Here is a 14,793-nt window from a genome sequence, read left to right on the forward strand (position 1 = left end):
TTAATCCACAGTTCATGACAGAAGTGATTTTTGAAAACTCTTTGAAAATTATGGTGTATGGTGTCAGTGAGGCACTGACATCAGAGTGACAACATGAGTCAGTGGTGTATGGTGTCAGTGAGGCACGGACATCAGAGTGACAACATGAGTCAGTGGTGTATGGTGTCAGTGAGGCACGGACATCAGAGTGACAACATGAGTCAGTGGTGTATGGTGTCAGTGAGGCACTGACATCAGAGTGACAACATGAGTCAGTGGTGTATGGTGTCAGTGAGGCACCGACATCAGAGTGACAACATGGTGTCAGTGAGGCACTGACATCAGAGTGACAACATGAGTCAGTGGTGTATGGTGTCAGTGAGGCACCGACATCAGAGTGACAACATGGTGTCAGTGAGGCACCGACATCAGAGTGACAACATGAGTCAATGGTGTATGGTGTCAGTGAGGCACCGACATCAGAGTGACAACATGAGTCAGTGGTGTATGGTGTCAGTGAGGCACCGACATCAGAGTGACAACATGAGTCAGTGGTGTATGGTGTCAGTGAAGCACCGACATCAGAGTGACAACATGAGTCAGTGGTGTATGGTGTCAGTGAGGCACCGACATCAGAGTGACAACATGAGTCAGTGGTGTATGGTGTCAGAGAGGCACCGACATCAGAGTGACAACATGAGTCAGTGGTGTATGGTGTCAGTGAGGCAGCGACATCAGAGTGACAACATGAGTCAGTGGTGTATGGTGTCAGTGAGGCAGCGACATCAGAGTGACAACATGAGTCAGTGGTGTATGGTGTCAGTGAGGCAGCGACATCAGAGTGACAACATGAGTCAGTGGTGTATGGTGTCAGTGAGGCAGCGACATCAGAGTGACAACATGAGTCAGTGGTGTATGGTGTCAGAGAGGGATTGTGGTGCCCTCGACCAGTGATTATGCTGTGAGAGGACTAGACCTTAGGCTCGCACAGGTTAACAAAAGAACTTTCTCACCAAATAAACTGGTATGCAGTCCAATTTTCCAGAGGTGTGCATCATTGCAGAGAAGTGAGTACTTAATTTCTACACATCTGTTTTAATGTTGCATTTGTTCTATGTTTTGTAACATTACAGTTAATATGTATGCTGCTTTTACCATCTTCAGTACTTGGCTTTGCTGTGTAGGTAGCTAGCTAACTAGCTCCTTACTTGAACGTCTGACTTACCTTAATTTTGTTTTCTGTAATACTTTTTACTGTATATTTTAAAGAATTTCCTAATGTAAGTTTAATAGCCTGAGGAATGATTAATGGCTGGGTAAAGATGATCATTTAAACTGACACAGATAGCTACTGTGATTCTGTGATGCATTCTGTTCATACTTATGAAAAATCCATTAATGCATGATATATCATGATTCCTTAGTAAACAAGTGCACCAATCGTCAAAATTGAGTATCTAATATTTATCTAATGTTTTTCAGCTTTAAATTAGGGTTTAGAAATGTTATTAGCCATAACATTTATGGCATTTAGCAGATGCTCTTATCCAGAGCGACTTACAAAAGTGCTTTGTTATTTACTCATAGAATACATCCTAGTACAGTACAGTAGGTTAGAGTCCAAGATTCCAATGAACTAGAATACTGTAGAATACAGGGATGAATGCTGATACCTAGAAGTGCAAAATACATATAAGCTCTATAACAGACAACAATCATAAATGTTTTCAAGCCTGCACTCTGGAAGTTTAAACAATGTTAAGTATTGGCACTATGTAAATAGCTTATATTTGTCCATTATGTTGAAGACCAGACCACATTGTCTCTAAGTAAATAATGAAAATAATTCTAAGTCAATGAACATATTCACTGTTAAAACAAACAGTGCACAAAATGATCTCAAATAGGAATTACGTGGGTAGATCTAAATTGCACTTCAGCTTAATCTCAATAAAAATGTAATGTGCATAAATAACTCCACCACCATCACCACAAGCCAACCATATCTGTGTGTGGAAAAATTAGATGTTGAGATGATTCAGCACTTTCATAGTATCTATTGGCACAGTTTGGTGCTGTGTTAAAACGTACTATCTCTCCTTTGGGGCCAGCGTCACCCTTGAACCCTGGGACACCAGGATCACCCTAGAAAAAAACACACATAAAAGAACACAGCTTACTGTTAACATATATTTATATAGGGTTTGGGTTAACATATATTCATATAGTTTGGTGAGGTTTATTGATGAACAGTTCAAGTGACCAATGCTCAAACTGCCTAGTTAAAATGATCACTTTTGTCACTTTTAGGACTCAGTATCTAAGCAAACCACAGGAGGACAGTGAAGAGTTCAGTAACTATACTGAACTAACCACAGGGGGGCAGTAAAGAGTTCTGTCCCCACACTGAACTAACCACAGGAGGACAGTAAAGAGTTTAGTCCCTGCACTGAACAAACCACAGGAGGGCAGTAAAGAGTTCAGTAACTATACTGAACTAACCACAGGGGGGGCAGTAAAGAGTTCTGTCCCCACACTGAACTAACCACAGGGGGGGCAGTAAAGAGTTCTGTCCCCACACTGAACTAACCACAGGGGGGCAGTAAAGAGTTCTGTCCCCACACTGAACTAACCACAGGGGGGCAGTAAAGAGTTTAGTCCCCGCACTGAACAAACCACAGGGGGCAGTAAAGAGTTCTATCCCCACACTGAACAAACCACTGGGGGGCAGTAAAGAGTTCTGTCCCCACACTGAACTAACCACAGGGGGGCAGTAAAGAGTTCAGTAACTATACTGAACTAACCACAGGGGGGCAGTAAAGAGCTCTGTCCCCACACTGAACAAACCACAGGGGGGCAGTAAAGAGTTCTGTCCCCACACTGAACAAACCACAAGGGGGCAGTAAAGAGCTCTGTTCCCACACTGAACAAACCAAAGGGGGGCAGTAAAGAGTTTAGTCCCCGCACTGAAAAAACCACAGGGGGGCAGTAAAGAGTTCAGTAACTATACTGAACTAACCACAGGGGGGCAGAAAAGAGTTCTGTCCCCACACTAAACAAACCAAAGGGGGGCAGTAAAGAGTTCAGTCTGTATACTGAACAAACCACAGGGGGGCAGTAAAGAGTTTAGTAACTATACTGAACTAACCACAGGGGGGCAGTAAAGAGTTCAATCCGTATACTGAACGAACTACAGGGGGGTAATAAAGAGTTCAGTCTGTATACTGAACAAACCACAGGGGCAGTAAAGAGTTCAGTCCCTACACTGAACAAACCACTATATATATATATATATATATATATATATATATATATATATATATATATATATATATATATATATATATATATATAAAAATATATATATATAAAACAAATCACTATATATATATATAGAGAGAGAGAACAAACCACTATATATATATGTCATGGGAAGCTTATATATAATTCCTGGTTGAAGAGCCTTCAGTATCAGCTAGTGCATTACCACCAGGAGACTGGAGATGGGACTGCACATTAACTGACCTGATCAGTCTAGTCTGGCACTTCCCCATTGCCAAATTTACAGCATTTAGCTGACAATTTTATCCAAAGCAACTTACAATTCTGACTGAACACAACCTGAGCAACTGAGGATAAAGGGCCCAACAGTGACAGCTTGGCAGTTGTGGGGCTTGAACTGGCAACCTTCTGAACTGGGAACCCTCTCAACCACTGAGCTACCATATTTAGAACTTCATCAAGGTCAGGATCAAGAGCTTCAGTCTAACCGCTAACTGGGACTAACGCAGACAATACAGCATTTTGTGATATTTTAGATGGATCCATGGTTGAACCTGTATCAGCCTTTCATATCAGCACCAACAGTTTACTCTTGTTACACTTTCATCACTTTGGTATACCTAGGATTACAAGTTATATCTAAAAATTAATAATTTCCAATATTATAAGTGTTTTTAGCCGTTGAATAATTGGAACAGGGCATTTTTTTAACCTCCCTGACTGGCAAGACAAGAACAATATATTGTAACACATTTTCTTGGCCACCAGACATGATTTAGTGTACTTGATTCTGAAACCTCCAAAAAGTAATCTAGATAACCATTTAACTAGAAGAGTTTTATATCATTTGATATAATACTAAAAACACTGTCAGAAACACAGATGGTACATGTAATTCTACACTTTTTGATTGTGTAATTCGAAACTACCAGGCATATTTAAAGATCACTCACAGACTGCCCTTTTGGTCCGAGGGGTCCAGTTGCTCCTTGAGGTCCAGGAGGCCCACGGGGACCTGGAAATCCAGGAGCTCCAGCTATACCAGGGGCTCCCTGTGGGAGGAGCCAGTGGATTACACCAACACACAGAATATGATGTTAGATAAGGGACACCTTCCTAATTTTGATCTGCTCTATTTACCCTCTGAACAGTATCAGATTAACATGGTATCAGTTGATTACACTGGTGAGGCTACTCTGATTTAATCTTATCTTGCATACTCAGTTGGATGAAGATTTGGTAAATGCACAAACCAGTTCATCCAAGCAACATAAAACAGAAACGAAGACATTTGAATGAGTCCTGAGAATTTTCTCCAGTTCTCTATAATCTCTCTGCAAACATACTGCTTATTCTTCATATTTTTTAAGACGTTCACTATCTGCACAGAATTGCAGTTAGCCTCTGTATCAGACCCCATGAGCTTCCTGGAAGACTTTACTATGTAATTGAATATTGTGATAGCTGGTTGGTTGTGATGACCCTTCTTGCTGTGAATACAGGTTATACTGTATCATCTGGAATAAAACACAAAGCTCCCAGATAAATGTATTTATTTATTTATTTTTTAAATGAAGGAATATTTACTCACAGCTGATCCTTTGGCTCCAGGCATTCCATCTGTACCGGAGTTACCCTAAAGATATGTGTAAAAGATTTTTAAACACTCTGATATTTATAACAAATCTGTTCAGCACTGCTGCGACTCGGCTGAGTGACATTTTTCATTAGTTTTCTTCATAGGCACTCACAGAAATTCCAGAAGGTCCAGGAGATCCAGGTGTTCCTGACTCTCCACGGGGTCCCTGCGCACCCTCAGGCCCCCGAGCACCAGTGGGTCCAGCTTCACCCTTCGGAGAGAAAACAAAAGAGGATCAGATATCTTGACTCTTACCTTCTGATCATTTCATATTTGTACACTATAATTCTTTCCATACTCACATTTTCTCTAAGTAATTATAAAAATACATTATAAAAATAAAAAGTAAACTAGTTGCGCCTATTGCATAGGTTTAACCCTATCCCTAATGCATAGGGTTAACCCTAATGCAGAAAGTTAACCTAACCCTGATGCATAGTTAACCCAACCCTAACCCTAACTCTAATGCAGAGAGTTCACCTAACCTTAATGCATAGATGGAGTGGAATGTAGATTATGTGGTCCATTTAATTAATTAATGACCAGGGGATCCCTCTGTGTCAGTGCCTGTATGAGGGACCAGGGGATCCCTCTGTGTCAGTGCCAGTATGAGGGACCAGGGGATCCCTCTGTATCAGTGCCAGTATGAGGGACCAGGGGATCCCTCTGTATCAGTGCCTGTATGAGGGACCAGGGGATCCCTCTGTATCAGTGCCTGTATGGGGGACCAGGGGATCCCTCTGTGTCAGTGCCAGTATGAGGGACCAGGGGATCCCTCTGTATCAGTGCCTGTATGGGGGACCAGGGGATCCCTCTGTATCAGTGCTTGTATGGGGGACCAGGGGATCCCTCTGTATCAGTGCTTGTATGAGGCACCAGGGGATCCCTCTGTATCAGTGCCAGTATGAGGGACCAGGGGATCCCTCTGTATCAGTGCCTGTATGGGGGACCAGGGGATCCCTCTGTATCAGTGCTTGTATGGGGGACCAGGGGATCCCTCTGTATCAGTGCCTGTATGGGGGACCAGGGGATCCCTCTGTATCAGTGCCTGTATGGGGGACCAGGGGATCCCGCTGTGTCAGTGCCAGTATGAGGGACCAGGGGATCCCTCTGTATCAGTGCCTGTATGGGGGACCAGGGGATCCCTCTGTATCAGTGCTTGTATGGGGGACCAGGGGATCCCTCTGTGTCAGTGCCTGTACATGGTAGCAGAACCATGTTCTCAAGTTTCTCCATCTGGATCTGCAATTATTGTTCCTGGCTGAATAGTGACTCAGCACATAGACATACAGTACTCTCACATAATCCATTACTAACCAGAGCAATGTAAAGTAAACATTTCCTATTGCTGCTAAAAACATTTTTTTATTCAGTACCCAATTGTTAGAGAGCTGAGAGAACAGAAGAGGAGACCTACCTTAGCACCTGGGGAACCGGGGAATCCTGTAGATCCAGCAGGTCCAACAGGACCCTATACAGCCAAAAAGCAGCATGAAAAGGACACATGCGCATCCTCTCATTTAAAACATCTTCAGTCTGAAGCCAAAATTATTAATACCTAGTAGAAATAAAGATACTGAATATATATTAAACATTGGACTGAATTTAAATTCCAAATAAAATACTCACAGGAGGACCAGAAGGTCCAGGTAAGCCATCGTTTCCACGAGCTCCCTGAACAAACAGAACATCATAGATAAATAAAATAAACAGAAAAGCACTCCACAGTCCCCACAGTGAGGACCCATGCCTCTCAGGGACATACTCAGACTCTTCCACTACACTTTGCCAGGCCCCAAAATAAGGCAAATTTTCATTTAGTAACTTGGGACTTCCTAGTCCTAAAATATATGTGAAGTCCATCATTTAAACATACTACTACACAACACCTTTGCACTTGCAAAACTTTCCTTCATTCCGATCAGATTACACAAAGACTAGCTGAGTGGTGCATCTTTAGTGCATCTGTAGGTAAGGATGGAAAGAGCAGTCTTTTCTGTTTAATGTTCCTCCTAAAACAAATATAAAAGAACTGTATCCTGGATTGGTTTCTGCAATTACAGCATGACCATTTATGTACTCTAGTTCATTAATATACTATAGTTCATTCATATACCCTAGTTAATTCACATAGTTGAATTCAATTACCTGTAACCTGGAGCTACAATGGAGCCAGTACAGTAATCACTTCTAAAGTTCTAAACTACAATGTATTTATCAAAAGATGTCATTAAAGTCATGACTAGGAATGTCTTGTGTGTTATGTGTCATTTTCATATAAAGTCAGACATGTTACATACTGTTGCTTTTTAGAGTTTATTTTCTCAGGGTTTAAATTTAAAGGATAGTGCACACACAAACACTTGCATTGATTAAAGCATTTCCAGTATTTATGTATAAATAAAATTTCGATGTATTTAAGGTAATATGATTATTAAATGGTAGTCGGGGTGTATCTGAGCACAATTTGCAGGGTGGCGAGATAGTACAGGTGAACCAGCGGGGTGGAGAATTGCACAGGTGAACCAGCAGGTAATTAAAATGAGTTGCCCCTGTGTGTGGTTAAAGGCAGCCTACTTCAATGGCATTCTTTCAGATAGTAGTGAGCCAGAGCCAGAGCGTCTCAACACCCACTGAGCCCTGTGGCAGAAAGCTACTGGGAAACGAACGCACTGCTCTGCTAAGAAGTGAAAGCTAGTTGAAAACCCAGTTTGAGTGTTTATTTGTTGCTTTTTTGTTCAGCAAATCCATTAGTAAACTGAACTCAGTGTGATGCCCCGGTGTGCTGCCTCCTTGCCTTCATGCAGAGTCAACCAGAGTCTTGTAGTGCCGGTTGGTTGGTGTGTTTATGCCCTGTGTCTGCTAGTGCCGGTTGGTTGGTGTATTTATGCCCTGTGTCTGCTAGTGCCGGTTGGTTGGTGTATTTATGCCCTGTGTCTGCTAGTGCCGGTTGGTTGGTGTATTTATGCCCTGTGTCTGTTAGTGCCGGTTGGTTGGTGTATTTATGCCCTGTGTCTGCTAGTGCCGGTTGGTTGGTGTATTTATGCCCTGTGTCTGCTAGTGCCGGTTGGTTGGTGTATTTATGCCCTGTGTCTGCTAGTGCCGGTTGGTTGGTGTATTTATGCCCTGTGTCTGCTAGTGCCGGTTGGTTGGTGTATTTATGCCCTGTGTCTGTTAGTGCCGGTTGGTTGGTGTATTTATGCCCTGTGTCTGCTAGTGCCGGTTGGTTGGTGTATTTATGCCCTGTGTCTGCTAGTGCCGGTTGGTTGGTGTATTTATGCCCTGTGTCTGCTAGTGCCGGTTGGTTGGTGTATTTATGCCCTGTGTCTGCTAGTGCCGGTTGGTTGGTGTATTTATGCCCTGTGTCTGCTAGTGCCGGTTGGTTGGTGTATTTATGCCCTGTGTCTGCTAGTGCCGGTTGGTTGGTGTATTTATGCCCTGTGTCTGCTAGTGCCGGTTGGTTGGTGTATTTATGCCCTGTGTCTGCTAGTGCCGGTTGGTTGGTGTATTTATGCCCTGTGTCTGCTAGTGCCGGTTGGTTGGTGTATTTATGCCCTGTGTCTGCTAGTGCCGGTTGGTTGGTGTATTTATGCCCTGTGTCTGTTAGTGCCGGTTGGTTGGTGTATTTATGCCCTGTGTCTGTTAGTGCCGGTTGGTTGGTGTATTTATGCCCTGTGTCTGTTAGTGCCGGTTGGTTGGTGTATTTATGCCCTGTATCTGTTAGTGCCGGTTGGTTGGTGTATTTATGCCCTGTGTCTGTTAGTGCTGGTTGGTTAGTGTATTTATGCCCTGTGTCTGTTAGTGCTGGTTAGTTTGTGTATTTTTGCGTACGCTCTGTGTTTGGTTCCGGTGTTGTTATTTTGGTTCTCTTCCTGCTTCGTCACGTATCTCGTTTATTGCTCAGGCTTGTGTTCACATCGTTTAGTTTTCCATTTCCTGTGTCCATGGTCATGGTTTCGTTACTATTACGTTTTAGTTTGCCTTTTTGTTTGCAGTTCCTTGTGTTTTGTTACTTTTGTTCCCGTATTGTTCTGTTTATTTTAATTAAAATTTGACTTGCGCTTTCATCCTGCCTCCTGCCTCGTTACTATGGTACATGAACTAAGGCCATATCTGTCACAGCTCTTCCCTACTGAAACAATAATGTTTTTGGAAAAGTGGGTTAGAACAATCAGGTGAACTCAATTAATATCTGGGTCACATCATTCTTTACCTAAACAGTAAAATGTTTTTGTAAAGTGTAGTGTTTGCTCATTACAATTGTTAGGGATTCTTAGATTCCTACCGTAGGTCCAGAAGAACCTGGACGTCCTCGTTCTCCGGGCAGACCACGCGGACCCTATAGCAGTTACATACCAATGAATAATTCTATATTCCAATAACACTTTTCTTAACAGTTCATCTCCAGGGTCTTCTTTTTAAAACAGCGATTTGGTAGATGAGCATATGTACTGTATATGTGTGTCTGATTTGTTCTGCTTAAATGGTAAAGTGTGACTTCACGAATAATTAATAAAACATTTATTGATCTGGAGTCCATTCATGGATGTTTTGAGTTAGAAACCAGAGGCATCATGCCAACAATATATACAATGTATATAAGGTCAGGGACCAAAACAAAAATGAGTTTAGAACAAAGCCTGTTTGTGTAAATGTTAACTTTAGAACTCCAGACTCTGAGCAGTTTCACATCACATTATGGCAGAAACTTTGATCACTTTACAGTGCCACTGACCCTACTGTACTCCCTAAACCACTGACTGCACTGTACTCCCTAAACCACTGACTGCACTGTACTCCCTAAACCACTGACTGTACTGTACTCCCTAAACCACTGACTGCACTGTACTCCCTAAACCACTGACTGTATTGTACTCCCTAAACCACTGACTGTATTGTACTCCCTAAACCACTGACTGTACTGTACTCCCTAAACCACTGCCTGTATTGTACTCCCTAAACCACTGACTGCATTGTACTCCCTAAACCACTGACTGCATTGTACTTCCTAAGCCACTGACTGTACTGTACTCCCTAAACCACTGCCTGTATTGTACTCCCTAAACCACTGACTGCACTGTACTCCCTAAACCACTGACTGTACTGTACTCCCTAAACCACTGACTGTATTGTACTCCCTAAACCACTGACTGTATTGTACTCCCTAAACCACTGCCTGTATTGTACTCCCTAAACCACTGCCTGTATTGTACTCCCTAAACCACTGACTGCATTGTACTCCCTAAACCACTGACTGCATTGTACTCCCTAAACCACTGCCTGTATTGTACTCCCTAAACCACTGACTGCATTGTGCTCCCTAAACCACTGCCTGTATTGTACTCCCTAAACCACTGACTGCATTGTACTCCCTAAACCACTGACTGCATTGTACTCCCTAAACCACTGCCTGTATTGTACTCCCTAAACCACTGACTGTACTGTACTCCCTAAACCACTGCCTGTATTGTACTCCCTAAACCACTGACTGTACTGTACTCCCTAAACCACTGACTGCACTGTACTCCCTAAACCACTGACTGTACTGTACTCCCTAAACCACTGCCTGTATTGTACTCCCTAAACCACTGACTGTATTGTACTCCATAAACCACTGACTGTACTGTACTTCCTAAACCACTGACTGTACTGTACTCCCTAAACCACTGACTGTATTGTACTCCCTAAACCACTGACTGCATTGTACTTCCTAAACCACTGACTGCATTGTACTCCCTAAACCACTGACTGTACTGTACTCCCTAAACCACTGCCTGTATTGTACTCCCTAAACCACTGACTGTACTGTACTCCCTAAACCACTGACTGCATTGTACTCCCTAAACCACTGACTGTACTGTACTCCCTAAACCACTGCCTGTATTGTACTCCCTAAACCACTGCCTGTATTGTACTCCCTAAACCACTGACTGTATTGTACTCCATAAACCACTGACTGTACTGTACTTCCTAAACCACTGACTGTACTGTACTCCCTAAACCACTGACTGTACTGTACTCCCTAAACCACTGACTGTATTGTACTTCCTAAACCACTGACTGCATTGCGCTCCCTAAACCACTGCCTGTATTGTACTCCCTAAACCACTGACTGTATTGTACTTCCTAAACCACTGACTGCATTGTACTCCCTAAACCACTGACTGTATTGTACTTCCTAAGCCACTGACTGTACTGTACTCCCTAAACCACTGCCTGTATTGTACTCCCTAAACCACTGACTGTATTGTACTCCATAAACCACTGACTGTACTGTACTTCCTAAACCACTGACTGTACTGTACTCCCTAAACCACTGACTGTACTGTACTCCCTAAACCACTGACTGTATTGTACTTCCTAAACCACTGACTGCATTGTGCTCCCTAAACCACTGCCTGTATTGTACTCCCTAAACCACTGACTGTATTGTACTTCCTAAACCACTGACTGCATTGTACTCCCTAAACCACTGACTGTATTGTACTTCCTAAGCCACTGACTGTACTGTACTCCCTAAACCACTGACTGTATTGTACTTCCTAAACCACTGACTGTATTGTACTCCCTAAACCACTGACTGTACTGTACTCCCTAAACCACTGACTGTACTGTACTCCCTAAACCACTGACTGTATTGTACTTCCTAAACCACTGCCTGTATTGTACTCCCTAAACCACTGCCTGTATTGTACTCCCTAAACCACTGCCTGTATTGTACTCCCTAAACCACTGACTGTATTTTCTGCTTTTTGCTGCAGGGACTCCTCCTCTTACCATTGGCCCTGGAGCTCCACTTTCACCAGGAGCACCTGCCTCTCCCTGTAAAAATACGAGAGAGAGAGAGAGAGAGAGCGAGAGAGAGAGAGAGAGAGAGAGAGAGAGAAAGAGAGAACGGGGTGGGGTTGGCAAAACCATAAAACATGGAAGTGAAAAACTATGTAATACACACTGTAAATCACTAAATAGACACACATCCACAGTCCATCTGTTGCTATGCACAATTTGTGATGTTATTCATCTTTGGTCAGGGTATGATCACATGGAGCATAGTCTCTGTTGTAAACCTGATAAATGGACATCATCTCTACAGTTTACCTGAGTGTAAGTAAAAAGTAACTGTGTCATATAATGGGGCTGGTGACTCTATATGTATGTTTTTTTCCTGCATTGTGCTTAAAGTAGAATTTCATTTTCAAAGTAGAATGTGCACACAAATTATGTATGTAATTGATAACTTCAGTACTACATGTTCCTTCATCTCATTTAGGTGGAACTAACAGCACAGAAATGCCAGACAATATCTGCTCACTCAGATATGTGCTAGAACAACAGTCTGAACATCCACTTTAAAGTCATACCTTAGAACCAACAGCTCCCGTCTCTCCCTTTGGTCCATCAAGACCTGGATAACCCTGAACAAGTAGAAATGCACATTTACCAACAGTTCTGGGAAACTTTGGTGAGCTTATAAAATAAGAACTCAAACTGATGAGCTATCTTTAAACACTGCTCACTCTGTGTCCTTTGATTCCAGGTAGACCAGGAGTTCCAGGAAACCCACGCGCTCCCTGTAATATGAATGAAGGAAATAAGAATACAGGGTTGAAAAAAAGAGACCGAAGCAGTCAGTCGTGCTTCTTCGCTTCATTCCTCCACTGGCCTGAAGCCACAGTGCCTGTGTTGGGCTCTGTACAAACATTTACAAAACGTGAGCGAAACAGGAAGAAAAATGAGGCCTATGTTTTTAAAATTAAGTAAAGTAGTGAAGAGATTCTGTGGTGATGTAAGAAATGTACCTGTGGTCCAGAAGGGCCGCGATCACCAGACTTGCCCGGCTTACCCGCTTCACCCTAAAATAATAACAGTATGAGACGAGACCGAGGGGTTGAGGAGGCCCAGGAGTCTTACAGAACACCCTGGACCTCTGCCAGCACTCATATCCTAGCGACAGTGTAATGTCTGGCCTGTGTGGAAATGCCAGCAGCAGAACCAGAAAAGTGACAGCATTTAAAATTTGTTACATATCACTTACATATGCTTATAACATACTTAACATTGAAACTGTAAAATAAATTCGGTCGTCTAGGCTATATTAAACATATATATAATTTTGCACGCGTTCAACAAAGTAAAAGTTGCCCGCTAGCAATCTAGACGTTCTGCTTTTTGCCTTATGTAAGTACCTGTAATCTGTGTTTATTTCTAAAACCCTGCTAACATGAGTTTGTAAATAGCCAAGTTAGTTAACCCAGGTCAAGTTAGTTAACCCAGGCCAAATTAGTTAACCCAGGCCAAATTAGTTAACCCAGGTCAAGTTAGTTAACCCAGGCCAAATTAGTTAACCCAGGTCAAGTTAGTTAACCCAGGCCAAATTAGTTAACCCAGGCCAAATTAGTTAACCCAGGTCAAGTTACAATTACAACTAGGCGAAGTTACTGCTTGTTCATGTTTACTGTAGTTGGCCAGAGGGGTAAGTTGACACACCTCTGAAGGAAACGTAGGGTATATTCAGGGGTTTGGGCATAAACAGGGCCATTGCTCTTTGAAGCCATTCAACAACCTAATTTTTTTTCCCTGTTCTAGGGTGGCAAATACAGCAAAGGGTTTGAGAATTACCTACGAAGACCTGTACAGGTCAGTGATTCTGCTCAAATAAACATTCTATGACAACAAACAGTATTATTTATGCCATATGACAACAATCTAGTGGTTGAAAAGTTACAGTACAAGAAGAAATCTTCAGAGACAAGTGCCTTTTAAGTTTTTAAGGCATTCAGATGTTTTGTGATACATCTAAATCTTCATGATTTAGATGCGTCAGTTTAAGAGAATCAGGTCAAAGACAAAAAAAACCAAAACAAAACAAATATAGGATTACTGATTACAGCAACAGTAGTCTGGTCACTCAGTCAATTCAGCAACTACTTAGGAAGAGATTTACAATGATATTTGTCTCAGTGGTATGAGTTGATTGAGTGTAGATGAATTAGTTGATTCAGCGAGTTGATTCAGTGCAGAAACTGAATCAGTGCGGCTTGAAAGCAACAGTAGGTGTTTAGAGAAGATCAGCTGGTGAGGACATTAGTGGCTGAAACACACAGTTTGGTAAGAACAGAGCAAGACAGGTCTATGTAAGTCAAAGAAAGGGGTGAAAGAGTTGTATTAATGTTTCTGTATATGATAATGTTAAAGTGTTAGTGTTTTACAAATAATTTAAAGAACTAAAAACTGGGGACATCAAATAAGAGATGTGTTATTGTGCGTAGAGTGAAATGGTATTCCGTTGGTATTTACAAAGGAGGCAGCAATTGTGGCAGCTCAAGTACATTTTATATAAATACACACACACACACACACACACACACACACACACACACACACACACACACACACACACACACACACATATACACGCACACACATATACACGCACACACACACATACACACACACACACATATACAGGCACACACAGACATACACACACACACACACACACACACACACATATACACACACACACACACACACATACACACACACACACACACACACACACACACACACACACACACACACACACACACACACACACAGTATATAAGATATATATGACAGGTCATGATATAGACTGTCTTTTACATGGAACAGAATTACTTACATCATCTCCAGGTTTGCCGGGGGGACCAGGGGGACCACGGGGACCCATAGAGCCCTATTAGAAGAGACACATTAAAGAACATGGCAAAGCAACAATAACTGTTCTGATTTTATTTTTTAAAAAGTAAAGAAAGAAGTGAAAGCACTGGCATATTAGAAAGGTAAAAGTAAACAAAAACAGCCTACAGTAAATAAAAAAGGTTTTATAAATAAAACTGTTCTAGTTGTAA

General features: G+C 42.2%; 1 protein-coding gene across 2 annotated transcripts in view; it reads right to left on the reverse strand.

Annotated features, from left to right (window-relative positions):
* Positions 1–14,793, reverse strand: part of col2a1b (collagen, type II, alpha 1b) — a 61,491-nt gene that overhangs the window by 32,966 nt on the left and 13,732 nt on the right. For both annotated transcript variants that reach the window (XM_027016574.3, XM_027016573.3), the window contains 12 exons: positions 14,565–14,618; positions 12,700–12,753; positions 12,418–12,471; positions 12,262–12,315; positions 11,678–11,722; positions 9,186–9,239; positions 6,530–6,574; positions 6,318–6,371; positions 5,013–5,111; positions 4,853–4,897; positions 4,215–4,313; positions 2,071–2,124 (listed from right to left, as the gene is read on the reverse strand). In XM_027016574.3, the coding sequence (XP_026872375.3) occupies positions 2,071–2,124; positions 4,215–4,313; positions 4,853–4,897; positions 5,013–5,111; positions 6,318–6,371; positions 6,530–6,574; positions 9,186–9,239; positions 11,678–11,722; positions 12,262–12,315; positions 12,418–12,471; positions 12,700–12,753; positions 14,565–14,618 (711 nt within the window). The remainder of the gene's footprint in view (positions 1–2,070; positions 2,125–4,214; positions 4,314–4,852; positions 4,898–5,012; positions 5,112–6,317; positions 6,372–6,529; positions 6,575–9,185; positions 9,240–11,677; positions 11,723–12,261; positions 12,316–12,417; positions 12,472–12,699; positions 12,754–14,564; positions 14,619–14,793) is intronic.

Source organism: Electrophorus electricus, chromosome 22, assembly GCF_041902795.1.
Source record: "Electrophorus electricus isolate QZ-2024a chromosome 22, ASM4190279v1, whole genome shotgun sequence".
In the NCBI taxonomy this organism is placed as follows: domain Eukaryota; kingdom Metazoa; phylum Chordata; class Actinopteri; order Gymnotiformes; family Gymnotidae; genus Electrophorus; species Electrophorus electricus.